General features: G+C 42.8%; 2 protein-coding genes across 9 annotated transcripts in view; one reads left to right on the top strand and one right to left on the bottom strand.

Moving 5' to 3' along the window:
* DCBLD2 (discoidin, CUB and LCCL domain containing 2) overlaps positions 1 to 5,863 on the top strand; it is a gene marked incomplete at its 5' end in the record, with an annotated part of 94,041 nt that extends 88,178 nt beyond the window's left edge. Inside the window, 2 exons of the mRNA XM_004716754.2 lie at positions 725 to 862; positions 1,462 to 5,863. Of these exons, the coding sequence (XP_004716811.2) occupies positions 725 to 862; positions 1,462 to 1,931 (608 nt within the window). The remainder of the gene's footprint in view (positions 1 to 724; positions 863 to 1,461) is intronic.
* Positions 5,864 to 7,409: 1,546 nt separating this feature from the next.
* Positions 7,410 to 13,832, bottom strand: part of ST3GAL6 (ST3 beta-galactoside alpha-2,3-sialyltransferase 6) — a 112,840-nt gene continuing 106,417 nt past the window's right edge. For all 8 annotated transcript variants that reach the window (XM_045286224.1, XM_045286225.1, XM_004716752.3 and 5 more), the window contains 2 exons: positions 10,047 to 10,199; positions 7,410 to 7,707 (listed from right to left, as the gene is read on the bottom strand). In XM_045286224.1, the coding sequence (XP_045142159.1) occupies positions 7,621 to 7,707; positions 10,047 to 10,199 (240 nt within the window). In that variant the 3' untranslated portion in view covers positions 7,410 to 7,620. The remainder of the gene's footprint in view (positions 7,708 to 10,046; positions 10,200 to 13,832) is intronic.

The following is a 13,832-nucleotide window of genomic DNA, read 5'->3' as shown; positions in this document are numbered from 1 at the left end:
GGGGGCGGTGTCATGGGGATGCTAGTGCCTAGGGTAGACTTTGGAATGTGATTTTCTAGAAACTGCCCCTGCAACACACAAGTATATGTGGCAGCACTTTTAACAGCAGGGTTTGCTTCTGCCTATCTTTATTCCCCCCCCACCTTTAAATTTTCTTTAAGTTTTTGTTGAGAATATGCATGGCAAAACATACACCCGTGGAATAGTTTCTACACCAGCTGTTCTCAGGAGAAAGATGGGGCTTTTTACTCCCATGAAAATTTAGTCTCTGTCCTGTAGCATCACTCGACTTCGGCATTGACATGAAGGCAGAGAATTTGGTTTTGGTTTGGGCATTTGTACAAATCAGTGATACTAATTACTTTTGAAGTTGTACAACCAGGCTTACCTTCCTTTTCAGGATTGATTTTTCCTGATTTAACATAAACTGACGCATTGTTCCTGATGACCCACAGTGACCCTGTGGGACAGTGGAGCTACCTACCCCTGTGGGTTTCCAAGGATATCAACCTTTACAAGAGCAGGCAGCTTCATCTTGCTCCTGTGTGGAGGCTCGTGGGTTTGAACGGCTGTTCTTTTGATAACACTTCTGCATACAGGCTACTTGGTTGTCACTCAGAGAAATGGCTGAAATGCAACAGGATTTCTCCCTGGATGATGCTCACGATTATCGTTCGAGTCAAAGGCTTTTATTTAATGGCCTTTCCCTTGCCACCCAATATAGGCTGGTGGAAAGGAATGAAGCAGTTCCTCCCTGCCAAGTCAGTGGAACACGAGGAAACCCCAGTTCGCTACAGCAGCAGTGAAGTGAATCACTTGAGTCCCAGAGAGGTCACCACGGTGCTGCAGGCAGACTCTGCAGGTAACTCCAGGACAGCCTCCGGCACAAGGCAAAGGAGGTTGCACTTGCTGTCTTTAAGTGTCTGGCATATTTTTCACATTTAAGAGATGCGCTCATTTTCAAAGGTAGAACCACTTTTTTAAAAGATACCCCCAAAAGGGTCATTTCTGGGCTTTGGGCATTCATTTCTGAAAACTGCAGGTTTTGCATGTTCACTCAGTTCTTTGTTGTCTCAGTTTTATTTGAAGGCATTAGGAGGAAGCAGGAGAGACATACCATAGGTGTTTCCGTTGGTAGTCCTTTATTTGACGAATAACCTGATATCTGAAAGCAGTAATCTTTGAAATGATTTCTCTCAACTTAATAGTGTAAGAGTGGAATATTTACTGTCCAGTCAAACACTTGGGTACAGATCTGAGGACCGACGAGAAACTCTCTCTTCACAGTTGCTCAACTGCTGCCTCTGGCACCTCCTCGGTAACCTGAGTTTTGGGCCTGCCTCTCGCAGGCAGGAACTCCTTAGTACCCGTATTGTAAAAATACCATGGAGCTAGTGTTTGGTTTTGGCGTAAGCTTGCAGCTCCCACTCTAAAATGTGTCGTGTTTTGTGATACCCCTAGAGTACGCGCAACCACTTGTGGGAGGAATTGTTGGCACCCTTCATCACAGGTCGACCTTTAAGCCAGAAGAAAGAAAAGAGACTGGCTATGCCGACCTGGATCCTTATAACTCACCGGTGCAAGAGGTTTACCATGCCTATGCCGAACCACTCCCCATCACTGGGCCCGAGTATGCAACCCCCATCGTCATGGACATGTCGGTGCACCCCGCAGCCTCCGTTGGTCTGCCCTCCACGTCAACGTTCAAGGCCACAGGGAACCAGCCTCCCCCTTTAGTCGGAACTTATAACACCCTTCTCTCCAGGACGGACAGCTGCTCCTCCGCCAGGGCCCAGTACGACACCCCAAAGGGGGGGAAGCCAGGTGTGAGCGCCCCCGATGAATTGGTGTACCAGGTGCCACACAGCACGCAGGAAGTGTCAGGAGCAGGGAGAGAGGGTGAATGTGATGTTTTTAAGGAAATCCTTTGAAGGTGACGCTGCTTCTTACAAAGCATCGTTTTAAAGCACATGGCCTGTTTTTGCAGTCGCGGTACTCATATATATAGAATGTATTACGTTATCTGTTACTGAAATGGTTGAGGAAAATGTGATAACCAAGGTACAGGAAACTACTAATCTTGCCATCTTGCTTTGAAGGTATAACTGTGGCACCGTCACTGCTTGCCCGTTAAATTCCGAACATCTTGTTTGTTACTACTGTAAAACACTATTTTTAATACAGACAAAACTTTCTATAATGCACTTCGAAGAAGTGAAGAATCACTGAGAGAAAGTATTTATTAGCAGTCCTTGCAGGTACATTCTGAACTCGAGCTGGCGCACAGCCCGTCTGGCAATAATGCACAGTACTGTTCTTGAACTGCCTAATGGCTGGGAACTACTCTCTTTGGGAACCGGTGGGTACGATCGTAGCTTTCTCCTTTTTCTATTCCTAGATTGCTTTCCAGATTTATTTTTTTAAAGAATTATTATTTGTGATATCGTCATTGTTATTATTGGCAGTCGTATACACTTCTTCCTCTTTCACTAGGAAGCTCTTTAACTGGGAACCTCTTGATTGCAGTGAGCAGGGTGCCCGTTTTCTCACTTCTTGGCACCCTGTAGAACATTAACGCTTCATGGTACGTGACCTGGTCTCATCCCTGCTCATTCCGATGGGGCACTTGGTGGCCAGAACCATTCATGTGTTTATCAAATACTTGTTTTGAGTTTGTTCAGTGGTTGACACTTGCTTTATCAACTGAATCAACCTCATGAATTCAGGTCCTCCCCTGGGGTAGGAGGGGAGTGGGGGTCAGTTTTCTGAACTTCCCCAGTGGCCCCATGGAAGGGGGATCAGGCGGTTGTCTTCCTAGGAGAGTCGAATTGGGCAGTTCTGCTCTGCCCTGCAGGGGCACTCTGAGTCAGAATCCACCCCACAGCAATGATTGTGGGTAATACCTTAATAGAGAAATGAATTTAATATAGAAAAACCATGACAGGGGATTCACTCATTCTCTCTCTCTCTTACACACACACACACACACACACACACACACACACACAGGTTATTTTTTCATAATAGGCTTTTTCCTGGGAGAGTCTGACAATTTACAGTGAATTTAGTGACAAGTGTAAACATGACCCAATCATGAATCTCACAAGGCAAGATCATTTGCTCACAAATAACAGATTTTCTTAAATTGAATGTCAGTCTTCCCTCTTTTGTTTTATATAGAAAGCTTTCTCTGAGTCTCAAAGTAGTTAAACTTTGTTTCAAAACTTCTAATTAGTAGAAGAAGGTCATTTTTCTTGGCAGATTTCTGCAGTAAACTGTTGTATGAACTATAAACTCAGCCCATGTTCTTTAGTTCTGATTCTTGTCTTGTTCTGTGTAGTTAGAGGCACAAGGAGGCCTTTTTCTTTGGTGGTCACACATGGACACACATAGTTAAAGTATCGCACGGAAAAGCTGGCAGCCTGTGTGAGAGTCAAGGCTGTATGTGACGCCCAAAAGCAGCTCTTGTCACTATTCGTGACCTGCCCCTGAACTAGTTTGAGGTATGGTAAAGCTCAGAGCCTCTGTGAGTTGTTAGTTACTCGGTAGTGAAAAAGGAGCCCCGTTGGTGCAATAGTTAAGCATTCAGCTGCTATCCAAAGAGTAAGTAGTTCGAAGCTCCCCAGTGGCTCTGTGGGAGAAAGGCCCGACAAATTGCTTCCATAAAGATTACAGCACAGCAGACCCAGAATGTCAGTTCTGTCACATGGGATCGTTGTGGGTCAGAACATGACTTGACTGCATCCAGCACCATACTGTAAAAATGCCTTTAAAAGCCTTAAGACCATCAAGATGACGCCAGTAGACTACGGAATAGCAATACCTACATTTGACACCCCGCCGTAGCCCCGTAGTTTGCCATCTTAGTGTTGAGAAGCACCTGCCCGTCAGATTCAAGTCACCTCTGCTGACCTGTGTCTCCAGCACCGACTTTTATAAGGACGAATAGTATCCCGCGTATCTGTTTGCACAAGCAGTTCAGTCTTCGAAACTGCTTCTACAATACAAGTAGAACTGGGCGTTTCTGTGCCCTCCTGGTCCCTTTTCTCTAAGCTTTAGTTTATTTATTTTTTCACTTTTTACTTGCTTTTCCTTTTCCAGACACACTTTGAGGCATGATTTTACTCCGGAAGGAGCAAGGCTATTTAGTCGCAAAACACGTGGAGCCCAAAGCACAGACGTTGAACTTGACTCTCTAAAGCACAGGTACTCATGCAGGTGTCCCTTTTCAGGTGTCATGCTTACCATACACAGAGTATACATTTCCTCCAACCCCGTGTCTGTTTGGAGCTTTAAAGAGATGTTTCACAACTTCATTTTCCCAAAGATGCTTGCTGTTGTGTAATTGTGTTCAATCTTTTATTGTAGGTTTTTGGGGTTTTGCGCCCTTGCTCTGGGCCTTTTGTTTTCTGCAGGAGAGGGGCACGTGTTTTCTTTAAATGACGCATACTTTTAAGACGATTTGGATCCCTGCCGCGGTGCTGCCCTTGAACTTCCAGTGATTTTTTTAAAGTGTCTAGTTTTAACTACTTCTCTATATTTTACTTTCCAGAGGACAAGCCGAGCCTGATTCAAAGGGTTTTTCACTTTTATAATACATTTGTTTTCATATTAGAAGTTTTTTGTTTCTTTGTGTAAAGCTAAGTTTATACATGTTATATATACAGCTTTAGAGACAATCAAGTAACAATTGAAAATGTGAAAGTAAGCATTTTGGACAAAAATCCCCTTGAATTTCCATTCTTTGCTTGAAACATTTGAAAGACTTAAGTCACTGTGGTGTATCGGATTCACACCCCTCCCCTCCCTCCACGTCCCCCTCCCCCATTCATACACTTGTAGAAATAGAACCAGACGGTGACAGCAGCAGGCATGGCCATTACAGCGTTCATAAATGAACACTGAGTTCGCTGTGACTTGATCTTATACGCCAGCACCATTAAAGGGTAGATTGTGAGGATCGATTTGTATTTTATTAAAGACTGTAAATCTAAAGTGATTGATTCTATTGTATGCACAGGGTGTAGTCTCGTCTACAGTTTATTTAAGTTCATATTTCACTGCTTGCACTTTGCATTTAGCAGTGGGTTTATTCACTGGTGAAATGGTTTGAGTAGAGAATTTACACGGGAGTCGACATGACGATATTATGCATGTGCTTACTGTCTCCCCTTCCCCGTGGGGGCTCACATCATGCAAGTGCAGCCACGCTGCTGGGAAAGGGATTCTGCATTGTAACCCAGAGCCACTCCAGCAGATCAGTATGCCGCGAAAGAACCAGTCGGTTGAGGGCCATTGAATGCCTTTCAGACCCTCCGAAACCACTGAAGCCCTGCCTACAGATGAAATACCCTTTAGCTCGGCCTTCCAGGTTTGAGCGTGAAGCCCCTCAGCTGTGAGGTGCAGGTGAGTGGTTATGACAATGACACTTGGGTCTCCTCGGGCACCAAGTCACATTTATTCATGACTTTGTCTTCTCTTGCCTTTTTTTCCCCCTCTTGGGCACTGAGAAAGGTGGAAACAAACATTCAGTGAAATATGTATTGGAAATGAAACGGCTTGCGCATCAGTGATGTCCCCTCCAGAATGTATTTTTCTTACCTCGGCATGTACTGTAGTCACTCAGTATTTGTATATGTTGCTAGAATCTAGATTGTATAAATAGTGAGGGTTTGAATGTGTTCCGTGTGTTTTATTGTATATATGTTTTTTGCTTAAATTACTTGGCTTAAATAAAACAGCATTGATGTTTGTAGCCATTTTGCCTACTGCCCGAACCCAATTCCACCTCAATTTTAACATCACTTCAAAAGAAATTTCACAGTTAACAATACAGTTGCTTACAGCAACATTTGAAAACATTGCCGAGAGTTTTCGACGTGGACTGGTTTTATTTTTTTCTGTGCTCAGCATTATCTTTCTTGAAGTCTGAGACCTGCTTGAAGGTTGATGTACTTTGTAGCCAGCGTAAGGAGTGTGCAGGTGGGACTGGTGAGGTTTGGAGGGAATAAGCTGTCCCCATGGGCCCCCATGTGGATTCTACTCTGGTACCGGCCCTTCCAACCTCACATTAATTGTGACAATCGAGTGAAGCCGTGGCACGGGGCAGGGGTATGCTGGTGTAAAGGCTCCTGAATACGTAGCTAGGGCAGGTGAAAGCCGCTGCTAGTTTTCTCCCCCTTGTGCTGCTTTGCAGCATGTCCGGGACTCCTGTTTGCTGATGCTGGGAAGATGTCTCAGCTTTCATACCAGGGGTCCTCAAACTACGGCCCACACATGTGGCCCACCGAGGACATTTACCAGCCCCGGGTGTTTTGCCCCATTGTGTCTTTTACTTCAAAATAAAAAATGTGTAGTGTGCATAGGAATTTGTTCATAGTTTTTTTTAAACTATAGTCCGGCCCTCCAACGGTTCTGAGGGACAGTGAACTGGCCCCCTGGTTAAAAAGTTTGAGGATCCCTGCTTTACACACTTTAGAGAGAGGCCGGTTGGTTGCCAGTACGATCGTCAATTTACTATTCAAAATAAATTGTCTGTCTTGTCTTCAGATAATTTCTGTTGCCATCCTTCCAATAACCTCGACTCTGGTCTTCTTTTCTTTTCTCCCTTTATCACAAATCTCTCCCCAAATATCTTTTAGCTTTATTCACATTTGGGAAGAGAGACTAGCTCACCACACCTAGGACTGGCTTGTCAGTCTGCCAGTGCTTCCTTCCTGCTCTAGAGGAAGGTGGGCAGATAAGCTGTCCATCTCTCCTCACAAGAAAAATGGCGACTTGCATCATGAAAATAGTTTTTAAATTCAAAACAAAAGTGACTAAAGATTTATTTACTCAGTATCTCATCCTCATCTCTCCTTATTATGTCTAAAGTTAATTATTAATTAAATAAAGCCATAAATGAACCCAGGCAGAAAATATTTAAGGGTTTTCTTGAATTTAGCTCCCGTAGTTCCACCAGGCATTTCATAATACATTATTTACTAATGGAGAATTTCATATTTAGCCTATTACCTCTAGCTCAGAAATTTCAAAATGAAAAAAAACAATCTTTGCTCTCTCAGACTACACGATAATCTTTTGGTTTAATCAATTGCAGAAAACAGGCTGCATTAAACCAGTATGACCCTGTGTCCGTGTACACTAATGTAAGATTCAGATCAGGCTTGCCAGGTAGAACGAAGAATTAACCATTTATCTACATATAGGCCTGACATGGTTCTAGTTCGCAGATCAAGACGTGTCTGTTCCCTTGGATGCAGACTCGGAGTCAAATCTCTCAGCACGTCAGGTGCTGTGGTTGTTTGCAGTGAACTAAAACCCCGTACTTCACATAGAGGAAATTATCTTCCTTCAGGGGCTCAGGTAACATAATGAAAAGATGTTGAAAAACACCTCAGAAAGCTAGCTTGTTTACAGACAGAGTGCAACCAAAACTTTAATTTTTTCCTAATTGCTAAACATAAGTTTCCAAAAGTTAAATATATTCACAGAAACCAGGCAGCAACAAGCTTAATATACATAATATTTGACAATTGTCTTCAACATATTTAAAAATAAACTAGAAATCACAGTATAAAAATAAAACTAATACTATTCATGTCATCTTTTGGGTCTTGGTCATTCTTGAGTCAGATTGATTACATAGTTCTTTTCTAGAATATCCTTCAAAAAGGTCTGTTCTGCTGTCACGTTGTGATAGACGTTCTAAAGAGAGGGGGGAAAAATTAACCATCTTTCCTGAGGATCAAGCCCCACACAACATTTACTGAATGATTCTATAAATACATCTAGATACCAATTGTAAGGACGGGTTGCTCAATTTATACAGGCAGCATCTGGAATTCTTATACTGGGGACATGGATATATAGATATATAAATAATTTCTGCCCTTTCAATTGATGCCTTAATTTCCCTCCTTTTTTTTTTCTTCTTTTAACATTTTAGCTTATTTAAAGGACTACTCAGCCCAGAGCAATTTTAATGTTCTGTTGAGGTAACGTGATATTTCACAATTGCTGCAGGAGGGGTTAGATTAGAGCTAAAGCGAAATGAACCGAACCTAGAGTCTGCAAAGTGGCCCTGGTGGCCCTGTGGTTGAGCGCTTGATTGTAATGAAAAGATCGCGAGTTTGATCCCACCAGCCACACTGCCAGAGGAAGACCTGGTGATGTGCTCCCATGACATTTACAGTTCAGTAAACAATGAGACAGCCCCACTCTCTTCTGTAGGATCAGTGACACACAACCGCAGAGCTTGGGAAGTGATCCATTTCGTTGTGTCCAGTGAGGGTGGTGCCTCCTATTGTACGTGGGTCACTGGGAACTGGAATTGACTCTAAGACACCTAACAACAACATCCTGAACAATCTCCTTGATTTAATTATGCAGTCTTGGGGAAGGATCTCAGGGGCTCTATCATGTAATTTAGAGTCATGGTAGTGCTGGTGGGGTCAGTGTTGGGCTGTTGACTATCGAGCCGCTGATGGTTCAAATCCACCACCTGCTCCATGGGAGAAAGGTGAGGCTGTCTTCTCATGCAGAGTTGGAATCGATTCAGTGGGAGTTGGTTTATCCATATATTCTATGGTAACTGATTCCTATTTCAGTATTGAAAGTATACAGGATAAGATTTATATCTTATCACATGTGATTCACCACTAATCTAATCAGGTGAAGGAGGAAGTTTCTGATTCCGGAAAGTATGACCACATAGAAAGGTCTGCAACCATTTTTTTTTTTTTTTTTTTTAGTAAATCTCATCTGCTGAACTGCAGAAGCACATAAAAAGTGTCCCCATGATTACATGGGAATACATTAAAGTTAAGTATGTATGTTTAAATTCTGCAACTAAAACTGATGACCCCTGCAGCCATAATTCCTTCTGTAATTCTGGACTGTCTACTCCTATGCCTATAGGACCACTGTGGACGGCATTCTCTATTAATGAACAGGGATAGGATGGGATTGAGGCCTGATCATAGAAGAAGGTATGATCCTTACGTGAGGATCAAACCTCACACCACATATATGGATTCAGTGTATAAATCAATAGAGATACCAGTTGTAAGGGTAGGTTTCTCAAATTATACAGGTAGTACCTGGAAGAAGGGGGAACTTATAAAGAATTCTGTGTGTGTGTTTGTGCATATATATAAAGACATCCATTGAAAGAGCAGAAATATATATACGTACACATGATAGCCATTGAAAGGATTGAAGGGCAGATATATATATATAGATATATATACACAGGTGTATATATATCTATATACATACACACACATTATCTTTTCAATGGGTGTCTTAAGTTTTTCCTCAAGAATTAATGTTACTTATTTAACATCTCATTTATATTTATTTTTTTCTTTAACATCTAACTTGATTGCATCTTTAAGCGCTACCTTCGTGTACAGGGTGTGAACCAAGCCTTTGTTCCCTTGGGGACATCTTTTACCCGATCGTAGTAGAGGGCGTGACCTGAGACACCATCCTTTGTTTTCCGTGGTAGATCGGGGTAGTACCGGACAGCCTAACACACATAGCCTCATGTGGAATACCACATATGACCAAGCTTTGGTAGAAGCAAGACCTGCTGTAGCTTTGGGACATGTTTGGCTTCTGGCTCTGGGCCCCTCTGCCTGACCTTTGGATATTGGACTGAACAGCACCCCACTTCTCATGAGACATTTCCTCAAAGTCCTTTCTGTGGGAAGTTGTAGCCAGTTGGGGAGGCCAGGGCATGAGGGAATATTCTCAAAGGAGGAGTGTGAAATAAAAAGGGAGAATAGGCTTTGAGAAGAGCTGGACATTTGGGACATAATTCTCCAAATTCCTGGGACTAGTTCTGTATTAATTTTTCCAAGAGATACTGTTATCCCTGTAACCAAGAGGTTCTCCCTAAGGGTCTAAGGCCCCCAAGCTGGGACTTGCTACTGTAGAGAAAGTTCCATTGGCTTAGGTCCTAGTTCCAGCAGCTAAGGACTGTGACCCCTAGCAAGCTATCCGTCTTTCCAAATCTCACCCCAAAGTATGGTGTCTTTTACCTTGCTCATCAAAGACATGGTGGTGTTTCCATAATAGTGCAAAAGACTCCCACTGTCAGAAAAATTATATTTGAAACCAGCTATGTGAACTTCATGACATATATGAAATGCAAATATGATGGCAATAATTCCTGTTGTCGGGTGTTTGGGTTTCTGGAAAGAAAAAATGAGAACAGAATTAAACGGAAGACATTCCCAACAAGCTCCTTGGCATCTGATGCACCCCCGAGTGGAATCATCCTATCTCATGCGATGCTCATCTTGCCCTCAGGCTCAATCTCAAAATACATCTCAATACACATGACTTCAAATAGAATTTAGCTGTGACACGAGCCCTGAGGAATCTCTGGGAGGTACGGTGTGCACTCATCTGCTAATCAAGAGGTTGGGGATTTGAATCTGCCCAACAGTACATGGATGAAGGCTATCTCTGTCAAAAAATTAGCCACAAAACCTCTGTAGAGCACACAACTGTTGGGACACGTGGCATGCCGTGGATGAAGGTCAAACTGACTTCAGTCTGTACTGCTTACATCATAGACAACTGGGGAAGGAACACTGCCAAGGATGCTTTAAAAAAAAAAACAACGGAGTCAGGCTTCCTGGTGGAAAGAGCAAAGCCTTTAGAGATTTTGAACAGTGTATGAAACATAAAGACAATTTAATTCACTAATAGAATCCTCATCACAGACTTCATTTACATTAACAGCCTATTGTTTCAATGATGATCCGGACAACTTAAAAGTATCTCTAGGAAAGGTAATGGGCTGTGGATGGACTGCTGATCACAAGGTCAGTGGTTCAACACCCAACAGCGATTCCATGGGAGAAAGATGTGGGCGGCTATGTGCTCTCAGGAAGATTTCGAGTCTTGGAAGCCCTTAACTGTGAGTTAGAATCAACTAGCTGACAGTGGGTTTAGTTTTGAGTTGGAGGAAAGGACTAAACTTCAAAGACAAAATGTAACAATAAGTATCTGACTTGAAAAACAAAGGTTCCAGAAGTATGACAATGGGACCCTCTCAACAAAGTCATTAAACCCAAAACTCATTAAATCAATTCCAACCCATAGCAACCCTATGTAAAGTTCCCAAGGCTGTGACTATTTATCAAAGCAGATAGCCTTCCCTTTCCTTCCCCAGCAGCTGATGGGTTTGAACCACTAACCCTGTGGTTAGCAATCCAGCACTTGCCTGATAGCACTACCAGAGCTCCTGACAGGATCATTAGCAGTTAGAAAAGAAGAAATCCAGCAAGTAAACGCTTAGGAAAACCACGAGACTAGATGTTGGACAGGAGGGTCTTGGTCATTATCATTTTGATTTTCCCTGGGTGGCTTTCAAAGGCAAAAACATTTATTTTACACATTTTACATAGCAATTCAAGGAGGTTGCCTTTCAATTAAATCTTAGGTATCCCATGAAATTCACAGGATTACTTTTAGGAAAATAAAATGTGCCCCGAGGACGAGCCTGTTTGCATGCCTAACACCACTTAGCATAAGTTTGTGATCGCCAACACTGTTGTGATCCAACCACAAGGCTGTATGGCATCTGCTAAACAAAGAAGTTAATGGTTGGTCGAAAAACCCAGGAGTCAATCGGGATTCCTTTTCTCTGTTCTAATCCCCCCCCATCATGTTCATTACCTTTCTTCCTTTCCCACTGTAGAGTCCTTGATTGATCTTCTTTCTCTTGTGTAGACTGTCAATATTCCTCATCCTTCAAATATTAACCCTAATTAATTAAACCCAAGTCTCTAGTTCTCTGTGGTTCACCCCTTTTGGGGTCGAGAGACCCTTTCACAGGGGTCACCCGATTCATAACTGTAGCAAAATTACAGTCTTGAAGTAGCAACGAAAATAATTTTTGTGGTTGCAGGGGTCACCACAACATGAGGAACTGTATGAAAGGGTCACGGCATTAGGAAGGTTGAGACCCACTGACCTAGTTACTCTGTACTGAGCAGCAAGAGAAAAGCAGTAGCTGCCGGGGTTTCACCTTAAATATGTGACTATATACCCGAAATAGGCTTTAGATATGTTCAGTAATCTAGTTACATCCACTCTATTAGTGAATGTCCAATCCTTCTTGCCCAAGACGACGGCTTTATTAGCTACATCCCCAAAGCCCTAGCCGTCTCTTTTCTTTAAATTGTCAAGCTAACCCTCATGCCCTTAATATTCTTAGGACAAGAGAAGCAATCATTATAGCAGCAACAAATCCAAATCTTTCCCTGTATTTTCAGTGGTCACCCCTTGTAGTGGGCAGGATGCCCCCTTTCCTTTCTACAGGCAACCTTTTTCCTATTGTGCTATATTTTACCCCATCTTTCAATAACTTTATTTCTACCACTTACTTTCCCCCACCTTACCAATATCGTCCTTTTTTGAATCATTCCCTTCAGTGTGCTCATATCATCAAAAGAAAACCTCCTTTTACAACTAAACTCGATGAAGATTTGCCTCTGCTTGCTTATGCCCCCTTTCTCCTTAACTTCACGGTTCGTAATCAGGGTTTATTTTTTCTGTATGTGCTCAACCTTTGGGCAACATCCAATATGGCTGACCTCTGTTGAATGACAGTATTGTCCTCGTTTGGCTTCTGGAATATATGTTTTACAGCGTCAGTTACAATTAGTCCTAGTATCCTCTGTAAATGACTAGTTTCTTTGTATGCATGGAGTTAAAGATACACCAATGATCATACAAAAAATATGATCACAGTTACAAAAATAGAGGAACTATAAAGTTATAAATCATAAATTCAGATCTCAAAATTAATAAAATGGAATTTTCATTTATAATAGGCATAGTTTTTGATTTCAGGGTTCCACCTTTTGGAATCTAAACTTGTGAGCAAAACCCCCGTATCAGAACACGAACAGCTGTATCCTGTATAGCTCTGCAAATGCTGGCTAGAAACACAATGTCTACGGAGGGGTAGTCCATTAAAAAGGAAATCACAAAGAAGAAAATATGGTGGTATAATCCCAGTCACCTTGACCACACGAAAGGGTGTTGCACACCCGTTTGCAAATGCAGAGAGGACACTGGGCAGCACACGTTGGGGGCGGCAGGAAGGAGAAGGGAAGGCTCTTCCCACGCTTTCGGGAACGCGCCTTTTGAAGATGTGTGACCTTTTTTGGTCACAATTTTCATTACACTGAAGAAGAGATTCCCAGTTGTGTATTCATTTCTTTGGGTTTTCTCTGCATGACAGAGGGCAAACCTTATTTCAGCTGAGGGATCACGTGTCTAGAGAGCAGACTAAGCAGGGCTCCAGGGGTCAGAGTCCAGATGTCTTTTACCTAAATTGGAGTGGTTAAAAAAATCAAAAACCAAACTCGCTGCCATCGAGCGAGTGTGAACTCATAGCGACCCCTGTGGGTCTCTGAGACTGTAACTTCATGGGAGAAGAAAGCCCAGTCTCTGCCTCGGAGCTGCTAGCTGTTTTGAACTGTCAACCATGTGGAGTGGAGCCCAAACGTTTTAACTACTACCCCACCAGGGGTCCTCATTTGGAGTCTCTAGCAGGGCCAATATTTCTATAACAAACATTTCTTGAGAAGTTAGTGCAAATGGCTCCTCTCTCAACCACACCGGCAATATTTCTGGACCACCTTATTGGCCTTCCTCCTCTGCCCTTTGGTTGTGCTCTGATGTTTTCATTACAAAGACTGCTTCTCAGCCTGTTCTTTTCAGCCCCAAGAGCCAAGCCGTGCACCTGTCCTGCAACTGGAAGCAGAAGCCTGTTCATTAACCCACCCCTCTAGACGAGTCTGTCA

This window comes from Echinops telfairi, unplaced genomic scaffold (genome assembly GCF_000313985.2).
Source record: "Echinops telfairi isolate 266 unplaced genomic scaffold, ASM31398v2 ScPeMD7_6;HRSCAF=24_1, whole genome shotgun sequence".
NCBI lineage: Eukaryota > Metazoa > Chordata > Mammalia > Afrosoricida > Tenrecidae > Echinops > Echinops telfairi.
The sequence above is the reverse complement of the archived record's forward strand: the minus strand, read 5'-3'. Positions and strand labels throughout refer to the sequence as shown.